General features: G+C 39.6%; 2 protein-coding genes across 6 annotated transcripts in view; one reads left to right on the forward strand and one right to left on the reverse strand.

Moving 5' to 3' along the window:
* Window positions 1–13696, forward strand: LOC132404245 (serine/arginine-rich splicing factor 1B-like). 4 transcript variants are annotated; one of them, XR_009515472.1, is made up of 5 exons: window positions 1–227; window positions 412–623; window positions 7527–7690; window positions 9544–11387; window positions 13451–13584. XR_009515472.1 is itself a non-coding variant. In XM_059988364.1 (5 exons), exons 2-5 carry the CDS (start codon window positions 433–435, stop codon window positions 13580–13582), a joined length of 660 nt encoding a protein of 219 aa, XP_059844347.1. In that variant the 5' UTR covers window positions 5–322; window positions 412–432; the 3' UTR covers window positions 13583–13696. The 4 variants fall into 4 exon arrangements, 3 of the variants coding, with proteins under 3 accessions (XP_059844347.1, XP_059844348.1, XP_059844346.1); XM_059988364.1 differs by having other exon boundaries at window positions 5–322; window positions 9544–9716; window positions 13451–13696; XM_059988365.1 differs by having other exon boundaries at window positions 5–252; window positions 9544–9716; window positions 13451–13696.
* Window positions 9609–22699, reverse strand: part of gatc (glutamyl-tRNA amidotransferase subunit C) — a 24593-nt gene continuing 11502 nt past the window's right edge. Inside the window, exons 4-6 of one of the 2 annotated variants that reach the window (XR_009515473.1) lie at window positions 19850–19953; window positions 14513–14674; window positions 9609–9746 (exon numbers count right to left, since the gene is read on the reverse strand). Coding sequence is in view for 1 of the 2 variants with exons in the window: in XM_059988366.1 (XP_059844349.1) it covers window positions 14628–14674; window positions 19850–19953 (151 nt within the window). In the remaining variant the exon portion in view is untranslated. Of the gene's footprint in view, window positions 9747–14221; window positions 14675–19849; window positions 19954–22699 lie in introns of those variants that run through there. The other variant, XM_059988366.1, reaches the window with a different exon arrangement.

Consider the following 22699-nt stretch of genomic DNA (forward strand, 5'->3'; position numbering starts at 1 on the left):
GTGTCCACATCAGCCACCTGAGAACCGCGAAAACAAGTAATTCCAGCTCCCCCTGCATGAGGGGAGGACGGGCGCTGAGCTGGTCCGAGCGGCGTCGCTCGGGTTAACCCGCCGCCGAGGCCACACCGCCCTCGTGCGGCCGGCCGCCGAACAAGAAGCGGCGGGAAGCAAGGTCGGCATCGGTTTGAGCTGCGGCCTGCTCGGAACCAGAAGCGTGGAAAAGCCGGGTACGTAGTGACCGTCGACCTTCGGGTGAGTCTCCGTCGGCGGGCTGCTATGGTGGCCCGAGTCGGCGTTGCGGGGCCGATTTCTGGCGAGACCGGTGAGTCGGCGGGGCCTGGCCCAGACTGGCGTGGCTGCATGGGGGGGAGGGTGTTCAGCTGTTACTCACTTTACCTTCTTTCATTGCAGGGATCTTATTCTGAGGGGAAAATGTCGGGCGGCTACCGATGGGGAGGCCCATCCGGCGGCGAGAACCGTATCTACGTTGGGAACCTTCCGACCGACGTGCGGATCCGAGACATCGAGGATATCTTCTATAAATACGGAAAAATCCGGGATATCGACCTGAAGAACAAGCGCGGCTCCCCGCCTTTCGCCTTTGTGGAGTTCGAGGACCCCAGGTAAACGGCGGAGCCACGCAGGCCTCAGACATCGGATCAGAGAAAGACCCTGCGGAACAAAAAGCCACTGTTCCAACATTCAGTCATGGGCTTCTCGCCCCTAACTGGGCTGGTTTCCCCCACTGCCTCGTCCGGCTCCCGAATCCGACCACTTACTGCCTCTCTCCCTCTCCCAACCTCACCCTCCACCATTTGAGAACCCTTCTTGTGTCTTGTCTTTACCCGCTCCCGAAACTAGGCTATTGTCTCCTTCCTTCGCAGGGTCTCTCAATTACACCCCCAGTCCAGAACCAAAGCCTGTGTCATTCACACTTTCCCTTCTCAATGCCATCACTATCCAAACAAACAAGGGAAAATCTGCAGATGCTGGAAATCCAAGCAATACACTCTCAGTGCTGGAGGAACTCAGCTGGATAGGCAGTATCTACAGAAAAGAGTACAGTCCAGGTTTAGGGTCCAGACCCTTCATCAGGACAGATCTCGACTCTAAATGTGGACTGTACTCTTTTTCCCGTAGATGCTGCCTGGCCTGCTGACCATCCAAACAGATAGGAACATCCTAAATTCTCAGTCCCTGATCAAACTTGTTTATGTTCTCCATGTATGCATTTCAAATTTGGTTAAATCTTTTTATCTGATTTTCCCCACCTTTAATTTCAGACGATCACGCCTCATCCATCTTTTCATCCCTATCTTCCATAAATCTCAATTGAATCAGATTCATTCTATCTAATTACATATAAAGATTTAAAATTTTCCCATTTCGTTTATTCATTCCACATTTTTAATTCAAGCTCTAAACATGTCAGTTGAAAAATACTAACACGGATATTAACATTTATGTTTTGTGTTTTAAATTAAAGACTTGTGCTGATTTATATTTTATTAGCATAACTTCAAAATATCTTAAGCGCTGCAAAATCTATCCAGTTTTCACTTGAATTGAGTTTTGAAATTAGAATGAGCCTGGGGTTTCTTCCCATTGGAGTGGACAGTGATTTGCTTCTAGAGTATGCAGTGAAGAAAGCTCTTTACCTGGATGGGAGAATTAGCATCTAACCACTTCTCCTTTACTCTTTCCCTCAATAGTTTCAGAATCATTCCTGAAGTCTTCAACAACCTTCGAAACTAGTTTGTGATCCTTATGGTCTTTCCTGCAGAGACAATCTTGATTATTCTCAAAAAATCTGAACTGACGGTGTAGGGTAGGCAGACACCAAGTTAAAAATAAGCCTGGTGGGTCCTGCCCAGATGGTTTTGGTCATTGTAGCGCTCATTCAAATTGATTTCTTAACTTTCGAGATAGCACTGATTCAGATGTGTGCTGGGCAATAAATATTCTTGTTGACCCTTTGGGGAACTTTGTCTTAGCTTAATGTAGACCTCAGTTCTGTTCTGCTGGATGCTAAAATCTGCAAAGTGAAATGTGAACTGCCGTTGTGACCAAATCGTAACTAAAACCTTGCAATTAAGTGGCTTTTCTGATAACTCCCAAACTTGTAAGGTGCTTCATGTGTAGTTGTGCATACGTGCAGTACATATTATATGATATGTAATCACAGAAGTAGTAATAATGAGACTTGCTAGTTATTTTTCTAGGGAGGTGAATAGCTATGGAATTGAAGGTCTGCCTTACTCTTCAAATGTCCTTGATTCATCTGAATGTTTGAACATGTAAATTACACCTGTTTCTTATAAATTTGAGGATACAAAATTTCCCAAGAACTGTTGTAGATTATTATCTTTGTGCATGATATAAACTTCTGCAGTGGAGCTTCTAACTCAGGTAAGGGTGTTGGTTTTGAGTTGTTCAGAGCTGGTGTAATTCCCTGCCTTTTCAACTGGCTGTGTTTTCAGATTTCATAAAATCTAAAGCAGAGTTAGAACATCTGTCTTAAGAGTTTGCAGCACAAAAGAAGTTCAGTATTGAATCCATTTTTCAAATTGTCCAAATTTGCATTTGTTTAGTTTGCTCTATTAAGTAAATCTATTATCACATGTATCACCATATACAACCCTGAGACTTATATTTCTTGTGGGCATACTCAATAAATCCATAGAACAATAACAGAATCAATGAAAGACTGCACCAACTTGGACATTCAACCAGTGTGCAAAAGACAACGGACTATGCAAATACGAAATGAAAGAAATAATATTATCTGTACTTTTTCATAACTTTTTGAACTTCTTCCAGGTCTCTTCTGACTCTTTGGAGAAACAACCCAAGTTTGTTAAACCTCTTCTTACAGCTCATACCCTCTAATCCAGGCAACCTGAATCCTTTCCCAAGCCTCCATATTCTCCTTTACTGAGGTGACCAGAGTTTCACACTGTACTTCAAGTGTGACCAAACTATTTTTAAAACTGCAAAATGACTTCCTGAACCACATACTCAGTGCCCTGACCAATAAAGGACACATACCATATACCTCCTTTATTACCCAGTCTACTTGCTTGGCATTTTCAGTTAACTGTGGAGTTGTGCAGAGGAATCTTGGGGTCCATAAATGTTATTAAGAGTCTTGCCATCAACTGTGTACTTTCCTCTTAAATTTGACTTCTCAAAGTAACGAAAGTAAAGAAAGAAAAATGGAGGGCTTGTGTGGATTGGAGGTTTAGATCGATCTTGGGAGTCGGTTAAAAGTTTGGCACATCATGGGGCAATGAGCCTGTATTGTGCTGTAATGCTCTACATGCAAATTGGATGGGGCTGAAATGATTCAAGAATTGAATTTGTGGCTCAAATATATGTTTGGTAGAAATGTGTTTTTAATGCTTACAAGCATCAGTACAAGACTTCATTTGCTGTATAGTTGTGAAAGGAATTGAATATTGAATGATCATCAACTAAGTTGCTGCTCTTAATCTTTTGATAAAAGGATACCATTGTTTTCTAGGCCCAGCAGTTGGGCCTCGGGACACTGGTGTTAAGGTGGTAGCCAGATGACTGACGTCCAATCACCATCATCCTTTTTGTGAGGTATGGCATACTCTCCCTTTGCTTATTGATCTGTTTTACTTGGATACCTTGACGTCATAATTGATCAAATGCCGCCTTGATGTCAAGAATAATCACTGTGGAATTCAGATCTGGCATCCATGCTTGGTGCAAGAGTGACAATTGTGGACCAATCTTCATATTGTGGTGTGGAACCCAGTATTGTAAATAACTGAAATTATTTGGCTAGAAGTGTAACTGGTACTGGAATGCAAATCTTTGGTATTGCAGCTGTGGGATGTTGCCTGGTTCCTTAGTGTGTCACAGCCAGTCATCCTGCCATTTGGAGTTAATTTGTGGATTTAATCATGTTGGTGAGAGATTGGCTTTGTGATGATGAGAAAGCCATCTATTTGGCACTTCTGAATGAACATGGCATTGAATGATTTAGCTTTGTCTTTATCGCTCAGGTGCTGGGCCTCATCATTGCTGAATGACAGAATATTCTTCAAGTCACTTCTTACACCCATGACTGTGTGGCTAAGTACAGCTCCAACACCTCACTGAAGTTTGCTGATGACTCCACTGTGGGCTTTTATCAAAAGATGAATCTGCACACAGGAGGGAGATTGAAAATTCGGCTGAGTGGTGTCATGACAACAATATCCCACTGAATGTCAGCAAGACCAGAAAACTGATTGTAGACTTCGGGGGAGAGAAACCAGTGCTCTGTGAGCCAGTCCTCAGCAGTGGTGGAGAGGTTCCGTAACTTTAAATTCCTGGATGTCACTAACTCAGAAGACCTGTCCTGACCCATCATATAAATGTAATTGCAAAGAAAGCATGACAGTACTTCTACTTCCTTCAGAGATTGTGGCGATTCGGCATGACAACAAAAACCTTGACAAACTTCTATAGCTGTGTAGTGAAAAGTGTATTGACCGGCTACATTACAGCCTGTATGGGAACACCAATGCCTTTTGAGCAGAACATCCTACCAAAGGTATTGGATTTGGTCCAGTATATCACGAGTAAAGCCTTCCCAAACATTGAGCGCATCTAGATGAAATTCTGTTGTAGCGAAGCAGCATCCATCATCGAAGGTCCTCTCCACCCAGGCCATGCTCTTTCCTCGCTGCTGCCATCAGGTAGAAGGTGCAAGTGCCTCAGGTCTCACACCACCCGGTTCAAGAACAGTTACTATTTCTCAAACATCCAGCTCTTGAACAAAAGGGGATAACTACACTCAATCCATTGAGATGTTCCCACAACCAGTGATCTCACTATAAGAATTTTTTAATCTTTTTTCATGCTCTATTGCTACTTATTTGTATTTGCATTTGCACATTGTTGTCTTCTGTCCCCTTGCTCTTTCATTGATTTTGTTTATAGTTACTATTCTATAGATTTGCTGAGTATGCCCACAGGAAAAAAGAATCACAAGAGTTGTATGTGGTGACATATATGTACTCTGCTAATAAGTTTTACTTTGAATTTGATTTCCCTACCACCAATAATTAAGGTGTCACACAAAGTCATCAAAATTTGGAGCATGTGGGATTGGGAGTAATTATCTGACGTGGAATGAGGATTGGTTGAGAGATAAAACAATGAAAAAGATAGGCCTAGTGGGGTGGCATAATTATCTGTAATATTTGAGCTTTTCCCAAACTAGCTCAATGATTTGGATGGGAAAATCAAGTGTAATGCATTTTCTTTTCCCGATGATATAGCTGGCAGTATGGGTTTTGAAGAAAATGCAGATGGCGATTATAAGTGAATGAGGACATGGCAGTGATTATAAGTGAATGAGGACATCAAGTGAATGAGGACATGGCAGATGGAATCTAATATTGGAAAATGTGAAGTCATATTAAGGTTCCTTACAGAGGCTGAAGAATCTTTGGAGTTTTGTTTCTAAAAAGGTTGTGGAAGCTTACACTCTAAAAGGATTCAAAGTTTTTGGATATTACAGGATATGGGGTTGGCAGTGGTATTGTTGAATGGCTGATAGGCGGAGGAGACCAAATGACTCAGTCTTATTTCCTCCTACATTCCAGAGAGGTATGGGCTAGTGCTATATCTCTAAATCAAATTATTGGAAGAAAAATCAATGAAAATATTAATTCAATTCTATTGGTATGTTCTGCAACTGCTTTTATAAATGGTTTTAAAAACTAAAACGTTTAAGCCTTAATTGTATAAAGTTGTGCAAAATTTCCAGCAATAGCTGCTGGAAAATTATGATCTGCATCTTAAGTTTGGCTGGGCAATGATGCCCCCTCATGGATATTTAGTTGGTGACATCCTCCCTCATGGAATTAGCATACAGATCATGACTGCTTCTGTGAGGTACAAGGTGCATACTGCTTTCAATAGATAGTACAGACAACAAGTCAACATTCAGGACCAAAGGACTGCATTGAGGTTGATTAGAAATTCTGGTTGGCTGAAAAAGTGTTAAATACAAGTTATCCTGCTATTTATTTGGTAGATTGTGAACCATAAAAATTATTTTTCATCAGTTAGTAGATTGCTATGTTAAAATGATCGTTATGATGGTTGTTGTCATGGAACAGGCTAGGCTGTGTACTCGTTAAATCTTCATCTGGGGTTTTTGCTGAAATGTTGATCAGTGAACTGTTAGCATGAACTGGCAATCCAAACCTGACTAAAATGTAGAAATGGCAAATTGGCCAGTATTCAAAAAGAGAAGACAAATTCAAAACTGAATATTAACTTGTATTTTTTCTTCAGATGCTGTATAACCTTCCATGCACTTTAGAACATATTTTCAATTTGATATGTTAATAATTTGTTTACATCTTTAAAGAGTGCATTAGCTTAACAGGTGAGGTGTATCTAAGTTAGTCTGGTGACATTAATTTATTCAGGTCTTGTTGAGGACAAAGCAGATTGTAAACTATGATTATACTGTGCCAAGTGACTTTTCCGCCCAAGCTTATTTAGATCCATTTGTAAGACTGCCTTGAACAACAAATATTGGGGATGGCACAGTAGTGTAGTGGTAAGTGTAATGTTCATAGTGCCAGCGACCTGCGTTCAGTTCATGCCCTGTTTGTAAGGATTTTGCTTGGGATTCCTTCTGGTGCTCTGTTTTCCTCTCGTGTTCCAAAGGTATATAGGTTAGTAGGTTAATTGGTCACATGGGTGTAATTTGGGGGGCACAGGCTTGTAGGGCTGGAAGGGCCTGTTACTGGTCTGTATCAAAATAAATAAAATTAAAGTATATAATGAAGATGTATTTGTTCACCTTAATTATATATGGGAAAGTTGTGATTCTCAGCTGTAATAATAAATCAAGATTTATTGGCTTTTACTTCCCAACTCCTTAATGTATTCTCAATTGTCCATTCAGCAACATGCCTACCCCTGTAACTTTACTAGCAGTGCCTTGCTTTGTTTTTAATGCAGTTCAAAATAATTTGCCTGGACACAGTCTGAAAGTCAGATTCATAATCATACATTTCAGCTGTTAAATTGGATATAATATGAAAAGTATTATGGTGCTTTTTTAGTCCTTGTATAACCTCCATATTGTTTATCTGGTGTAGTTCTATTACTTTGGAAAGTCATCTGTGTACTGTTTCTGCGTGCTGGAATGATTGTCTTAAGTTCTCAAACACAGAAGAAGCTCCTCCCATCACAGGCCTAATTATTTGATAAATTTACAAATTCTCTCATGATTGAGCTACAACTTAGGTTTAGTGTTCATTTGCTTGTTTACTTTTTGCAGCCTGTGGAACAGCACAGCCAACAGGACCATCCATAAGCATCTCAGCTGGGCGGCCTATGAAACATCTGAAATAAATAAACCAATTATAGAACTCCTGTTGATGTCACCAATGGCTGGATCTTTCGTTGCATTGCACATAAGGAAGAAATTACCAAATAGATGGAAAACTGTGGCTTAACTTCTTCCTCCCCCCTTGCATTGGCAGAGATGCACAAGACGCAGTCTATGGAAGAAATGGGTATGATTATGGAGTCTATCGCTTACGCGTGGAGTTCCAGAGAGGCCGAGGAATTGGCGGAATCGGCGGTGGATCTAGAGGAAGACCAGGACCACCAGCCCGCAGATCAGATTTCAGGGTCATTGTCTCCGGTGCGTTTTTGTTTTCCATTTCATGTTTAAGAGCCAATGTTTTTCTTCTAAAGAGCTGAGTAGAATTGGAAAACCGATTAGTGTAGAGTGTCCTTTTAAAGCTGGAATTTCCGTATGCTGACCAACAACCTTAGCAAACTTTTTTTCTTTTCACTCTAGTATGTTTTGTATGATTTTTATGAACTGGGAGGCTTGGAATGGGCTGCTTGTTGATAAACCATCAATGAAAATATCAACATCTGTTAATCCAGCAAATTAACTGGAACGCCCATTTAGTCTTTATATTGGACTGCACGGAACCCTGTGTGCACCAGGAATTAAGTTTGGACACAAAGATTTGGACACAGCTGGTATCGAGCAACTTCATATGTTTGTGGATGAAGATCATTGGCACAAGAGGCTTCCTGTGGAGATTTATACATTCTTATTCTGCTACAGAACTACAAACACACAGGGTAGCGAGTGCATTATTTCTGCCATCCTTTGGAATCGTCAGTGCACTGCCACGGTAATTCTAGTTTAAAAATCATGCATGAAAATTATTCATTAAAAAAAAGAATAGAAAGTCTTTTAAAAATCTCTCTTGCCAGTTGTTTCCTCCACCCTCTAGACATTGATTACTTGCAAGACTGTGATACCACAGGAATCTTAAGTATCTTTTTTTTAAAAAAAAGCCTTTCAATTTGAGATGAGCCCGGCCAGCAACCTGTTTTACCCTCTGAAGGCCATAGTGACAAAGTCCTCATCCATTGTCCCCTTCCAGCATTTTAATGAATATCTCTCGAGTGGGAAATCCTGATAATTTTCTCTCCTCTAGTCCAAGGGTTCTGAAATCAATTGTATCAGCACTTGTTATATTTTGATATGATTCATTTCAAGGTACCACTGATTCCTTGATGTAAAAACAAAATGTTTTATATTGTGTCAATCAACACATAGGGGAAAAGACGATCTTTTTTTCAACTTTGTGCTGTCCAGTCCCTTTTGGGTTGCTGTTTTTGCCCCTAAATTTAATTCTGATGACTGATTAACCTTGGACAGATGCTTCAATCTTAATGAAGAGAAGAAGAATGTGAGGTCCATTTGTTTCAATAACACTGAAGAAAATGTTACAATAAAGGACATTCCTTCTGGATTGATACTTCAGAGATGTTGCTTAATTATGCTGGACATTGATAAGTTTTTCCACGTTGATTTGCTATTTTAATGGTCTGTAGCCGTTACTCTCAAAGCTGAACAAATTGTATACTTGGGTCTGTCTCACTTGTGGAACGAGCTGACATGTTAAAAATGAAACATCTGGAAATGAATTATAAGTTCTGGGGAAGGGAAACTGAGAACAGCTGAAACCACATCTGGCATCTTCACTACCCTGGAACTTCAGGCACTTGGAAAGCGATTAATACAATATGAAAAGATCACAGGACTTGGCCTGTATATTTCAAATATACTTTCTTTGGGTGAAAATGAACCCACGTGAACCCTTTTCTTAACCAGCATTTAAAATGCGGTTAGATTTGTTGCTTGAGTATTCACTCCTAATGTGACTGGAGAATAAATTCTGCAAATTAATGTTAGTATAGGAGATGCTATATAGGAGATAGTCCTATATAGGAGTTATGCTAGTATAGGAGATAGTCAAGTACCACAACATATAGGAAAGACTAAATATCCTCTTTATTGTGTATTTTTCCTGTTAACTTTGGAAAAGTCGTGATTACGTAAACGCTCACTTCCCTTTAGTTATTTCTTCATTTTTATAGTATTCTGAATTAAAAATCATTAGGGCTTGCACATTCAGTACATCCCAATTCATTTATCAGAATTTAATACTTCCATCTTTTTCTGTGTAGGGCTACCACCCTCTGGCAGTTGGCAGGATTTGAAGGATCACATGCGAGAAGCTGGTGATGTTTGCTATGCAGATGTTTTGGGAGAAGGTGCTGGAGTGGTGGAATTCCTCCGTAAAGAAGATGTGGATTATGCAGTAAGGAAGCTTGACGATACAAAGTTCCGTTCTCATCAGGTTAGTTGGTTTGTATTAATTCCGGGTGTGCTTTTAAAAAATTTACAAGATATGGGTATTAGTGATGCTGTTCACTGCCAGTCCTGTTGCTGAGTCCTATTTTGATCAGATTTGATCCATGATGTTCATTGGTTTACATAATGTGGGTTATGTGAATTCACAAATGACTGCCTCAGAATTTGGGATACAGAATAACATTTGCTCTCATGGAATTTAGCTGAGGTCACTCTCAAAATTGTTTAGAGCCCAAGTGTGCACGATGGCTACAATTTAAAAGTGGTGACTCTCTCGGTCTAATTTGATTAGTATTTATTTTGGATGAGACACTGTAACAATACCTGTAACACTAAACTGGCTCAAGAACAGAGGTAAGAATAGACCATTCTTGCTGCACTATTCACTAAGGTCTTGACTTATTTTAAAATTTGATCTCATGTTGCTGCACTATCTCCCACCTCTGGATTCTCACTATATTAATATTCCACGACCCACTTGGTCAGAGTATTCCTAAGATTTGTCGCTGTCTGAGTGCCAACCCCCGAGTTTGAGTCTGTGACCCCAGGTTCTATGTTTCATTCATTATTATTACATCATTCATTCCTGTACCCTGTCAAGTCTTGTGAGAATTTTCTATGTTTCAATAAGATGGCTTCTTGTTCTTCTCTAATCCCTATAAAGTATTCTTTTTAATCTCTTATAGAGCAAAGGACCCATCCAGGAATCAATCTGGCGAATGACACTCATTCTGTCTTGTATATTTTTGTACCGACAGAGAACAGATCCTATACATAATATTCCAAGTATGGTCTCACTCGGGTCCAAATAATTGGAGTGGTATAACAAGACACTCTCTTGCATTAAAGGCTGACATTCCAAATTGTTTGTGGTACCTAAAATGTTACTTTCAGTGATTCATATACAGTGCCTTGGAAAAAATTCAGCCCCCACTATTTTCACATTCTACTGTCTCAATTTCTAAATTTAAAATGTATTAAAGTAGAATTTTTTGAGCTAGTCTACAAAACAAATTTCAAAACCTGTCAACAATTTAGTAAAAATTGAAAGTCTAAATTTGAGGCTGAAAAAGTACTCTTCCACTTTGTAATCACCAACTCACCCCAATTCCTTGATGTAGAAAATTGGAGGATCAGGTGTTTTCAATGAATATGTATATCAGATGAGACCAAAGTGGAACTTATTGGCCTCAACACTAAGCAGTATGTGGGGTGTAAATCTAACACTGCACAAAAGCCAGGTAACACCATCCCCATTGTTAAGTATGGTGGAGGTAGTATCATGCTATGGGGATGCTTTTCAGCAGCAGGGAGGTCAAATGCTGTTAAATACTGAGAGATCCTGGATAAAAACGTGCTAGCCTCATGTCAGAATACTTAAACTTTGGAGGAAGTTTGTCTTTCAGCAGGCCAATGACCCAAAGCACATTTCCAGAGCAACCATGGAGTTGCTATTGAGTGGCTCATTCAGAGTCTTCTCCTTAACCTGATCGAACATCTCTGACAAGACCTCAAGATTGCTGTCCATCGCCACTCCTCAACTAACTGGCACAGCTTGAGCCATTTTGCAAGGAGGAATGGGAAAATTTTGTTCCATTACATTGTGCAAAGCCAATGGACCGATCAAAAAGACTACTGGTTATAATAGCTGCGAGAGGTGATTAATGCTTTTAAACTGACATTTCAGATTTTGAATTTTTAGTTTTACATGCTTTACAATGTTCCCTGATTTTTGGGCTGTACTACTGTTTTTTTAAAAAGCACGTGATTTGCAAATAAAAATTTTCAGTTAAATTGATCAAAATCCCTGGTTGTAATACTCATTGAACAAAGGATTATGAGCTGAATACTTCTTCAAGGCTCTGTATAAGAACACTCAGGCCTATGAATATTAGCGTCTTTTAAACACCATTTGAAGGAAATATATACTAACAAACTCTTCTCAGGTTTCTTTTATTCTAGCAAAGTGGATAACTTTATTTTCTACACTTGTATTCTATCTGTCAAGTCCATGCTCATACATTTGGTACGTCTATATTCTCTACAACTCCCTCAGAACCATCCAAACTTTGTATCTTCAGTAAAGGTGGGTGGGTTGTATTACACTGATCCAAATGAACAGCTAAATCCTCAGCACAGATCTCAGCTTTGTCCCATTAATCACTGCTTCACAACTAGAAAATAGCCCATTTATTCATGCTATTTTCTTTCAGCTAACCATCAATCTACAACATCAAGTTTGAATTTTTAATCTTTTATGCAAAACCTTATCAAAAATATACTGAATGTATCTACTAAATGTTTATAAATAATACATTATGGCTTTCACTTATCTACTCCAGTAGTTTCGTCTTCAGAATCTCTCTCAGATTTGTTAAACATAATTATCCTTTTATAACTCCATGTTGACTGTCCAGTCCTGATATTATTTTCTTAATACTGCTCAATAAATTCTAGCATTTCCCAATACTGATGTCTGGACTATTGGTCGATAGTTCCACATGTTCATTCTGTCTCTGGTCTCTCTCTGTGTCCGTTCTTAAACGTTGGGGTTACATTTGTTGCCTTCTAACCTATGGAGCTTTGAAAGACAGCAACATTTGAAACCCTAAAAACACCCAACAGTTTCATCAATACTAATTTTGGTGACAATTCCATTCACTTTAGACCTGTAGTTTCCACTATGTCAAGCAGGTTTTCAATTCATCCACGAAGGCAAATCCAAAATAGTTGTTTTCTGATTTTTCCCTGTATAGTTTCTCGAGTCTGTAAATACCTATGTTAACTTTAACTAAACTGTGCCTCATCTTTTCAAATCAATCATCGGGACTAGGCACGTGCTTTGGTTTGGCTCGGCTCGGTCTTAATGGTTTTAGACTTGGAAAGCCTGTAAAATATCGAGATCTTTCATTGTTAATTTATATAGAATATGTTATGTATTTTCTTCCCAAAATTGTTCCCTTTTCTGTAATTCCTATTGTATATTTTGTGTATGGATTATGGCCAGAATCACCTATGCTTACATGACAGCAGCATCTTTTTCTTATTGTTCTTTCAAATATTGCAAAAAAAAACCCCAATTGATTAAAAAGCAGAGGTAGGGAAAACATGCAGTCTAATTGTAACTCTGCTGCCACTCCAGCAGATGCACTTTGGTCTGTTTGCCAGTTAACACATTGGGATTATGAGCTAAACAATTTGGGACCTTGTAGAGTTTATTTTTACTAAGTGATAGGAATGTATTTCCTTCAGATATTAAATATTTATATAAAGTACTCCCAGGTTAGGTACATAGCAGCTAGAAGCAAATTAAGAACTACTCTGTTAATAACAAGCCTTGATATTAAACTCTCAAAAATCCTAATGGATACAGCAAGGAGAAACCATCCAACTTCCATCATCAGCCACTCTGTGCCCTTTTTGAGATTCTGTTGTATTGCTGAAGTGGGGGCAGTTTGTAAAATAGCATATATTTAGTAGGAACCCAAGCTGTTTACCTAACCCTTTTGGTCAGTAGACAGAACGTTATCCTCTTAAATATCAGTTGGAATTCCAAGAAAGGTCCTAGAGATGTTTGGTTGATAAATTACCGGGAGTACCTTTGGTAAATTCCTCCTGCCTAGTGTACTGTATTATTGAAGCACGAGATCTGAATGTTGCAGTCCAATCTTTCCCAACAAGTTTGGCTTCTGCTACTAATCATCTTCAATTCTCTTCCAGGGAGAAACTGCTTATATTCGAGTTCGCGCTGACAAACCCAGAAGTTCTAGTTATGGGAGATCAAGATCAAGGTCCCTTTCTAGAGGTCGTTATTCTCCCTATCAAAGCAGAAGCTCCCCCCAATATAGATGAGGACTTGGTAGTCAATTTTTTTTAAATCTACATTCCATCACTGGTGGTTAGTTTTTCCTTCAGTTCTATATTTCATGCAATGCTTTGAATAAACTTGTTTTTTCCTTTTTATTATTGACTGTGTTGATCTTTACTGGCTTCAGCTAACTTATACACTTCCCTTTTTATTAAATAAAAAATAGCAGGGAACTGGTATGCTTATTTCTGAGCCTGTTGTCCTCAAATACAGTTGTTCTGATATATCAAACCCAAATGTACTGAAAATAATAACTTTGTTTATGTTGAAAGTGAATGTTAAAAAGGAAGACGTTGCCCATATTCAGGTTATAGAGGATATTGCTGTTGATACAGATGTTTGCCCGTTTAATATTAGACAGCACCTCTGGCCACTCGCTGCATCTTCTCAACATCATTACAGTGGCAGTAGTCCAGCAATGAGCAGTGCTGACTTCCAGATAAAATTTTAAATTAATGAAGGGTACTCTGGTTGCTTAAGCCTGTTTGCAAGTTGGAAGTTCTGTGCAGTCCTGGATGGTGATTCTTCAAAAGATTCAAAATAGTTTATTTCCATTCTTTCATATTTAAGGGTGTAAAGGAGAATGAAATGATTGTTACTGCAGGTCTGATACAGCATTTGGGAAAAAAAAAAGCCACACCATCTTTCATTTTACTGAGGAACACCGTCTGGCCTTATTTAGATCTCAGAAATAAACGTGTAATTGCAGAGTGTTCTATCCATATTGTGTTAGTGTGCATCTAGATCCTGCTCAAAGTTGTGATATTACAGCTTGCTTGATCAGTCAGGAATGCTATGAACGAGCTGTTTCTTTTCTGCATTTGTCTTAGTAAACTCTCCACGACATAGCAAATTACATTTCCACAAGAGAAATATACTTAAATAAATTTCAAAAATGATGGCACTGTCCTTACTTTCAAATGAAAGTTTTGTTGTACTTCAGTCTTTAGTGGATTGCTGAAATGAAATGTTCGCTTTGAATTCAGTATCTCCCGTAAAGCAGCAAGTCCGTGTTTGCCATTTGGAATATTAAAGACAGTCATCTCTCTCCTCTTTCCGTGGAAGTGGAATATTGCCTGAAATTAAAAGATGTTTATTTATATTAAAATATAAAATATATTAACATTTATATTAAAATATACGCAAAATGCAATCCTGATAATACACGCGTGTACATATTGCTCAAAAAAGTCATTTCACTACCTCTAGGCACTTTCCAGCAAAATAATACTTGTAAAATCATTGAAGATAGCAGCTCCGTTATGATTCTTGGGCCCCATGGATTTTCTGTTGTCAGTGGGGATGAATTTGCAGCTTAGCACGTGTACTTTCCATCAGATTGCTCATTGAGCAAGAGCTCTGGCTTCACTACATTAGTACAATCTGATGAAATAGACCATTACTGTAACTCACCCCAACTTTGGCAATTGTTAACTTTATATATTTACAGAATCACCAGCAATTTGCTTCTAGCATTTGTATTTCCGGTAATATTAACTTCAAATAATTAACAATTATTTGAACAATTAACAACTTAGGTGTGGATTTAATATTAACTGTTCATAGATTTTTGCAGATAAATATCTTACAAAAGGTGACAGATTCCCACCGTCAACTTGCATTAAAATTAGGATGTCAATGAAAATAGAGTATACAGCACAAACAGGTCCTTTGTTCTGCCATGAATTGAATTGACTTTATTACGTATCCTTCAAATACATGAGTAAAAATCTCTACGTTACGTCTTCGTTCAAATGTCCAATTACAGTAATTTATATTATGTACAACAGAATAGTCAAAATTACATAGAACTACAGTAGCAACAGCATGAATTAATCAGTCTGATGGCTTGGTGGAAGAAGCTGTTCCAAAGCCTGTAGGTCCTGGCTTTGGTACCATGCTGTGATACTATTTCCCAGATGGTAGCAGCAGGAATAGTTTGTGGTTGGGTGACTCAGGTCCCCAATGATCCTTCAGGCCCTTTTTACACACCTGTCTTTGTAAATGTCCTCAATAGTGGGAAGTTCTCATCTCCGGATGTGCTGGGCTGTCCGCACCACTCTCTGCAGAGACCTGCGATTGAGGGAAGTACAGTTCCCGTCCCAGGTAGTGATGCAGCCAGTCAGGATGCTATCAATCATGCTCCTGTAGAAAGTTCTTAGAATTTGGGAGTTCTACAACTGTCTGAGAGAGGCACTGTTGTGCTTTTTTACACCACACAGCCAGTATGTACAGACCACGCGGGATCCTCGGTGATGTTTATGCAGAGGGACTTTTAGCTATACACCCTCTCAACCCCAGATCCATTGATGTCTATTGGGGTTAGCCTGTCTCCGTTCCTCCTGTAGCCCACAACCACCTCCTTTGTCTTTGTGACGTTGAGGGAGAGGTTGCTTTCTTGACATTATTCCAACCATCAGCACCTATATTTACTAGCAGCTCTTGGCCCGCTGCCTCCTATGCCTTGACAATTCAAGTGCTCAGAATTCTCAAAAGGTTGTATATCTGCATCAAGTTCACATCTAGTCTCTGTTCAAAAGGAAACGTTTAGCATATATTCTGTCTGAGGCAACGTCCTGGTGAATTTCCTCTGTACCCTCTCCAGCATAATCATATCCGTCCTGGGTGGAAGCATTTTATGTCCATGTTAATCAATCCAAGCATCCTGCATGCTATTCACTACCTTATCTACTGTACTGGCACCTTAAAAGATTTTTGGACTTGTACTCCTACCCTCCTTTAATAAACTCCCCTAAAATGCATCAGCTCACACTGATCAGAATTAGCATATTTTTAATATTGTTCTGTAGCTAAAGCTACGTTCATTATCCAGAACACCACTAATTTTCATGTAAACTGGAAAATTACTGATAATCATACTGTCGTCATTGATTAATAGGACTCTGAAAACACACCATTCTCAAATCTGAACAGAGAAATGCCCTTTTTATGCAGAATTGATTAGTTAGTTACAGATATCAACCAATAGATAACATTGTGTATGTTCAAATTCCTTATTTGCGAATTCAATCACCACTATACAGGTATTAAAAGTCAATAGAAACTACAAGATAACAACTGATGATACTTTGTAATAATTGTCCCTCAGTTGAAGTGTGTGGCTTACATCCTTATCTTGTCTCTGAATCCCAAATGGATGCAGGCTCCTGCTGTGCAGAGGGAAGATATGCTCTTCAAAGACCTTTCTTGTCTGGATTTTAACCCTTGCCATGCCAAAACTTCCACAGTATCTTTACATTCAAATGTTAAGTTAATGTATATAACAAATAGCAAGGGTCGCAGCACCAATGCCTGTTTTGCACACTTAGCTACAGGTTTCCAGTGACAAAAGCAATTGTCTGCTATCACCTCCTTTCTCCTAGTACCAAGGCAATTGTTTCTAATTTGCCAACTTCCTTGGATCCCATGGACTCTAATCTTTTATAGGAGATTTCCACGTAGGATCTTGTCAAAGGCCTTAATGACATCCATATAAACCACATGAACTGCACTGCCCTCGATGTATTTAGTCATTTGCTCAAAAAAAAATAAATTCAACAGAATTGCCTACCAAGCTGATCCAGGTTGACTCTTGATTGTTTAATTAAGTAAATCTGCCTAATGGTGTGACATTTTGAGGTTAACTTGTGGCCCAAAATACCTGAAACAATTTTACAGAATAAATTAACAAGTACATTCGGAGTGGCATTACTACAGCATGTTTAAATGATGTTTACAGCCTCTAGGAGAAGCAGAAGTTAGAACAAGAGATCTACAACTGGCTTATATGAAAGGGGGTAAAAAATCAGTCAGGGTCCTGCCCTTCATTAAGGCAGGTTCTGGTTTGACCAAAAAAATTAAGGTCAAGCAGTTTGCTTGTCACATTAAAGGTCTTCCAGCCAAAAAATGTCATATTCAAGATTTTCAAAATGAAAAAGTTTCTGCAGTCTATTGATGCCATGTATCTGGGCAAGTACATAATGATTTTGATTTTCTTTGATACACTACTTGGCTACATAAAGACATTTTATTTAAAAATAACATGTTAAAATTGCACTAGGTATACAAAAATCTTAGATTGTCAAGACTGACAGACAGACACACACTTTATTGATCCCGAGGGAAATTGGGTTTCGTTAGTCGCACCAACCAAGAATGGTGTAGAAATATAGCAATACAAAACCATAAATAAATAATAACAAGTAAATTATGCCTAGTGGAAATAAGTTCATGACCAGCCTATTGACTCAGGGTGTCTGACACTCCAACGGAGGAGTTGTAAAGTTTGATGGCCACAGGCAGGAATGACTTCTTAAGATGCTCAGTGTTGCATCTCGGTGGAATGAGTCTCTGGCTGAATGTACTCCTGTGTCTAACCAGTACATTATGGAGTGGATGGGAGACATTCAACTTGGACAGCATCCTCTTTTCCGACACCACTGTCAGAGAGTCCAGTTCCACCCCCACAACATCACTGGCCTTACGAATGAGTTTGTTGATTCTGTTGGTGTCTGCTACCCTCAGCCTGCTGCCCCAGCACACAACAGCAAACATGATAGCACTGGCTACCACAGACTCGTAGAACATCAGCATCGTCCGACAGATGTTAAAGGACCTCAGTTTCCTCAGGATGTAGAGACGGCTCTGACCCTTCTTATAGACAGCCTCAGTGTTCTTTGACCAGTCCAGTTTATTGTCAATTCGTATCCCCAGGTATTTGTAATCCTCCACCGTGTCCACACTGACCCCTTGGATGGAAACAGGGGTCACCAGTGCCTTAGCCCTCCTCAGGTCCACCACCAGCTCCTACGTCTTTTTCACATTAAGCTGCAGATGATTCTGCTCGCACAATGTGACAAAGTTTCCCACCGTAGCCCTGTACTCTGCCTCATCTCCCTTGGTGATGCATCCAACTATGAGAGTCATCAGAAAACTTCTGTAGATGGCAAGACTCTATGTTGTAGTTGAAGTCCGAGGTGTAGATGGTGAAGAGAAAGGGAGACAGGACAGTCCCCTGTGGAGCCCCAGTACTGATGACCACTCTGTCTGACACACAGTGTTGCAAGTGCACATACTGTAGTCTGCCAGTCAGGTAATCAATAATCCATGATACCAGGGAAGCATTCACCTGCATCACTGTCAGCTTCTCACCCAGCAGAGCAGGGCGGATGGTTTTGAACGCACTGGAGAAGTCAAAAAACATGACCCTCACAGTGCTCGCTTGCTTGTCCAGGTGGGCGTTGACACAATTCAGCACGAAGGACGATGGCATCCTCAACTCCTTGTTGGGGCAGATAGGCGAACTGGAGGGGGTCTAAGTGTGGCCTAACCACAGGCCGGAGCTGCTCTAGAACAAGTCTCTCTAAGGTCTTCATGATATTCATTGATACCTATTACCCAAACATATCTGATATTCAAGTGCAGTCCAGTCCTGAAGAACTTGGATTGGAGACCTGGTGTATTCGTATTACTAAAATTCACCATGAACAATGACAAATGAGGTATTGCAGAGCTCTTAATCTCTTTGAAGACTAAAAATAGAAACAGGATCACATTCAGAAAGGTCACATCTGCTGAAGATCATGTTTTGATTTCATTCTGAAGTAATCATGTGGGATATTTGAATAAACAGAAAAAATTGGGTCTCATTTCTATTTGTGCAGGGATTTAAAAAATACAAAAAAATCACTTGGAAATAACATAATGCAAGGTTAGCAACAAATTAATCTGGAGTATAGTTGGGGTAGTTCCTTTGTCAATCGTTTCGTGTCCATGCTTCTATTTATGAAAAACTATACTTAACAAAGACTGACAAATATCAAGTGTATAAAAGGGTACAGGATCATATAAACAATAAATTTTAAAAATAATATTGAGTTGTAGAGTTTTTGAAAAAGTGTCTATAGGGTGGAACATGCAACAAAATCAACAACGTTCACAATTCTGACTTCTAGTTCAACTCATGAATAACAACTCCTAAGTGCCCATGTCTGAAGACTTGGTGAAATCAGAATCATGTTATGTCTGGTACCTGCTCCACAAAATCTTTTTGAGTCCCAGGTGGTAAATAGAAGCTCTTTGGTTAACGATGGCAACTGCAGATCTTGCATCGGGAAATATACAATGGGGATTATTTTCTATCAATGAAAATTTGGTAGCCAGTCCATTTCCATTTTACAACTAGGGAACATACCGAAAATCTGAACATTCATGAAGATTGATTGCAAAAATCATCAACTATGGCCATTTACCTGGAGGTGCCACGAAGTATTCCTCTACAACTTGACTTGCATTGCTCAAGACCGCCTCTGTACAGTAACCATCTGTGACCTCATCTGCACGCAGATACAAAGGCCTATGTAAGGGGAAATAAATAGATGTACTTATAATTGGTTATCTTTAGATAGCTTATATTTGGCTCAGTATCCATCTTAGAGTCAGAGCGATAGAGCATGGATTTGGGTTGTTTGGCTGACCATAGTGCCCATCCAATTAGACCCAATCTAAGCCCATATTTCCCTAAACCCCACTCCGCTATGTATCTATCCAAGTGCTTCTTAAATGATACTACTGTACCTGCCTCAACTAATTACTCTGGCAGCTCACTCCATATACTCACCATCCTCTGGGTGAAAAAGTTGCCCCTCAGTTCCCTTTTACCTAAACCTATGCCCCCTAGTTCTAAACTCCCTTACCCTAGGGAAAAGACTGCTACAATCCATCATGATCCTGTCATGATTTTAAACATTCCTATAAGGTCACTCCCATTCTCCTACATATCAAGGAATGAAAACCCAGTCTCGCCCACGGTGGATTAGGATCCAGATTGTTGTTTTTAATGTTTTCCTTGGAGTTTCAGCCTTTTCATTTGATTGCTTATATGTTTGTATAATCATGTTTTTCCTATAAACTTTTAGTAACTTGTAATCCATTTGATTCTAAACTTCTGTAGTCTCCTTGTCTGCAAAGCTGAAATGTGATTCAGACAGTACCTGCTAAACAGATTTTTCATCTAAACCATTCCAGAAGGTTTGCAGTATAAAAAAAGGCATATACTTAGCTTGCTGTTACTTACTTCTTACTTGCCTTCACCAGACCCTCTCTGACCTGTACTATGATGAACGTCTAATAAATGACTGCAACCGTAAGATGTGGGCCTCTGAAGAACTTTGTGGACAACATCATCTCCAGATCTAATATCCTCTAGTGTTGGCAACATCCATGCAAATCTTTTCTGCATTCTCCATTTTAACCACATCTTTGCTATAACTGTGTGACCAAAACCATACACAGTGTCCCAATTTCCCTCGGGATCAATAAAGTATGTCTGTCTGTCTGGCCTTACCAATGACGTATATAATTGCAACTTAAAAGTCTCAACTTCTATACTCAGTGTCCTGACCAATGAAGACCAGTGTGCTAAACAACCTTTTCACCACTCTGTCTGTCAATGATACCACTTCCAAATAACCATGCACTTGTACTATTAGGTTTTTATGTTTCACTACACCACTTATACCTACCATTCATAGTACAACTCCTACTTTGGTTTGACTTTCCAAAATGCATCACCTCACTCTTATTTGTATTGAAATCCATTTAAAACTCCTCAGCCCATTTCCCGAATTGATCAACATCACCCTTGTAATCTATGGTAATGTCCTTCACCATCAGCAATAGAATCAGAATCAGTTTAATACTGCCAGCATATGTCGTGAATTGCCGAGTGTGTGCCTACAGGCTTTGATACCTCCTTCCTGATGGTAACAATGAGAAGAGGGCAGGAACTGAGTGGTGGGGGTCCTTAATGATGGATGCCACCTTTTAAGGCCCCCCACCCCAAAACCAGATAGTGATGCAGCCCAATATCATGACACCTGCAAATTTACTAATCAGTCCTGCGCATTCACATCTAAATTGTACATACAAATATCAAATAATAAGGGTCCTGGCAGCAATCCTGTGGCCCACCCCCTAGTCACCAGCCCCATTCCAAGAAACAATGTTCAATCATCTCTGAACCAATTGTGAATCTGCTTAACAAATTCTCCATGGTTTCCATGGGACCTAATCTTCCAAATCAGCATACCATGTGGGACCTTGTCAAAGTCTGTGCTAAAGTCTATATGGACAACATCCACTACGCTAACCTCATTTACCTTTTTTGCCTACCTCTTCAAAGAACTTTAAAAGGTTAATCGAGCCAATTTTCCATGCATGAAGCCACGTTGACTCCACCTAATCTGACTGTCTACCCAAATGCTAGTAGATCCTGTCCCTTAGAATACCTTCCTGAGAATAACTTCACCACTGACGTCAGGCTAACTGGCCTGTAGTTCCCCGAAACTATGAGTAGTAAAGTCACTAATGAACATACGATGCTGTAGACCCTGTAAACTTTAGTATAGCTTTGGGAGGTGTTACTGCTAACATTAATATTCCTCACATTAGTCAGGAGAGTGTGCACCACACTGACAACCAGAAGAGGGGATGTTAAAGAGTAGACCATATGCAAAGAAGCTGCAAGACTTGATGATGTCAAGAGTAATTAAGCAGTGCTATTTGGTTTAATTTGCCCTCAGAGGTTCAGGAAAACAAGATCGAGATATTGTAGATATCAATAGTTAAAGTGCACAGGGGGCTACTGGTAAAACAAAGGAAATTCCGTGAATTACCTTCACAGATACGTAAGAGACAACCAAAGCACCATCTGCACAAACTGACTCTTTTCATACAGTTTATAATATTGCAAAAGTTAGAATCATGGTGTCATAGAACACTTACTACAGCACAGAAACAGGCCCTTTGGCCCATCAAGTCCATGCTGAACTATTATTCTGCCTAGTCCCATCAACCTGCATGTGGGCCATAGCCCTCCATACCCTTCCCATCCATGTATTTATCCAAACTTCTCATGAATGCTGAAATCAAACTTTCATCCACCACTTCCACCAGCAACTCATTTCACACTCTCATCTCCCTCTGAGTGAAGTTCCCCTTCATGTTCTCCTTAAACATTTCACCTTTCACCTGTTACGTCCGTAGACCCCTCCATTGTGAGAATCGCAAGATCACCATTGGGTTGGGTCAAGAGGCCCAGG

This window comes from Hypanus sabinus, chromosome 13, assembly GCF_030144855.1.
Source record: "Hypanus sabinus isolate sHypSab1 chromosome 13, sHypSab1.hap1, whole genome shotgun sequence".
Classification (NCBI taxonomy): domain Eukaryota; kingdom Metazoa; phylum Chordata; class Chondrichthyes; order Myliobatiformes; family Dasyatidae; genus Hypanus; species Hypanus sabinus.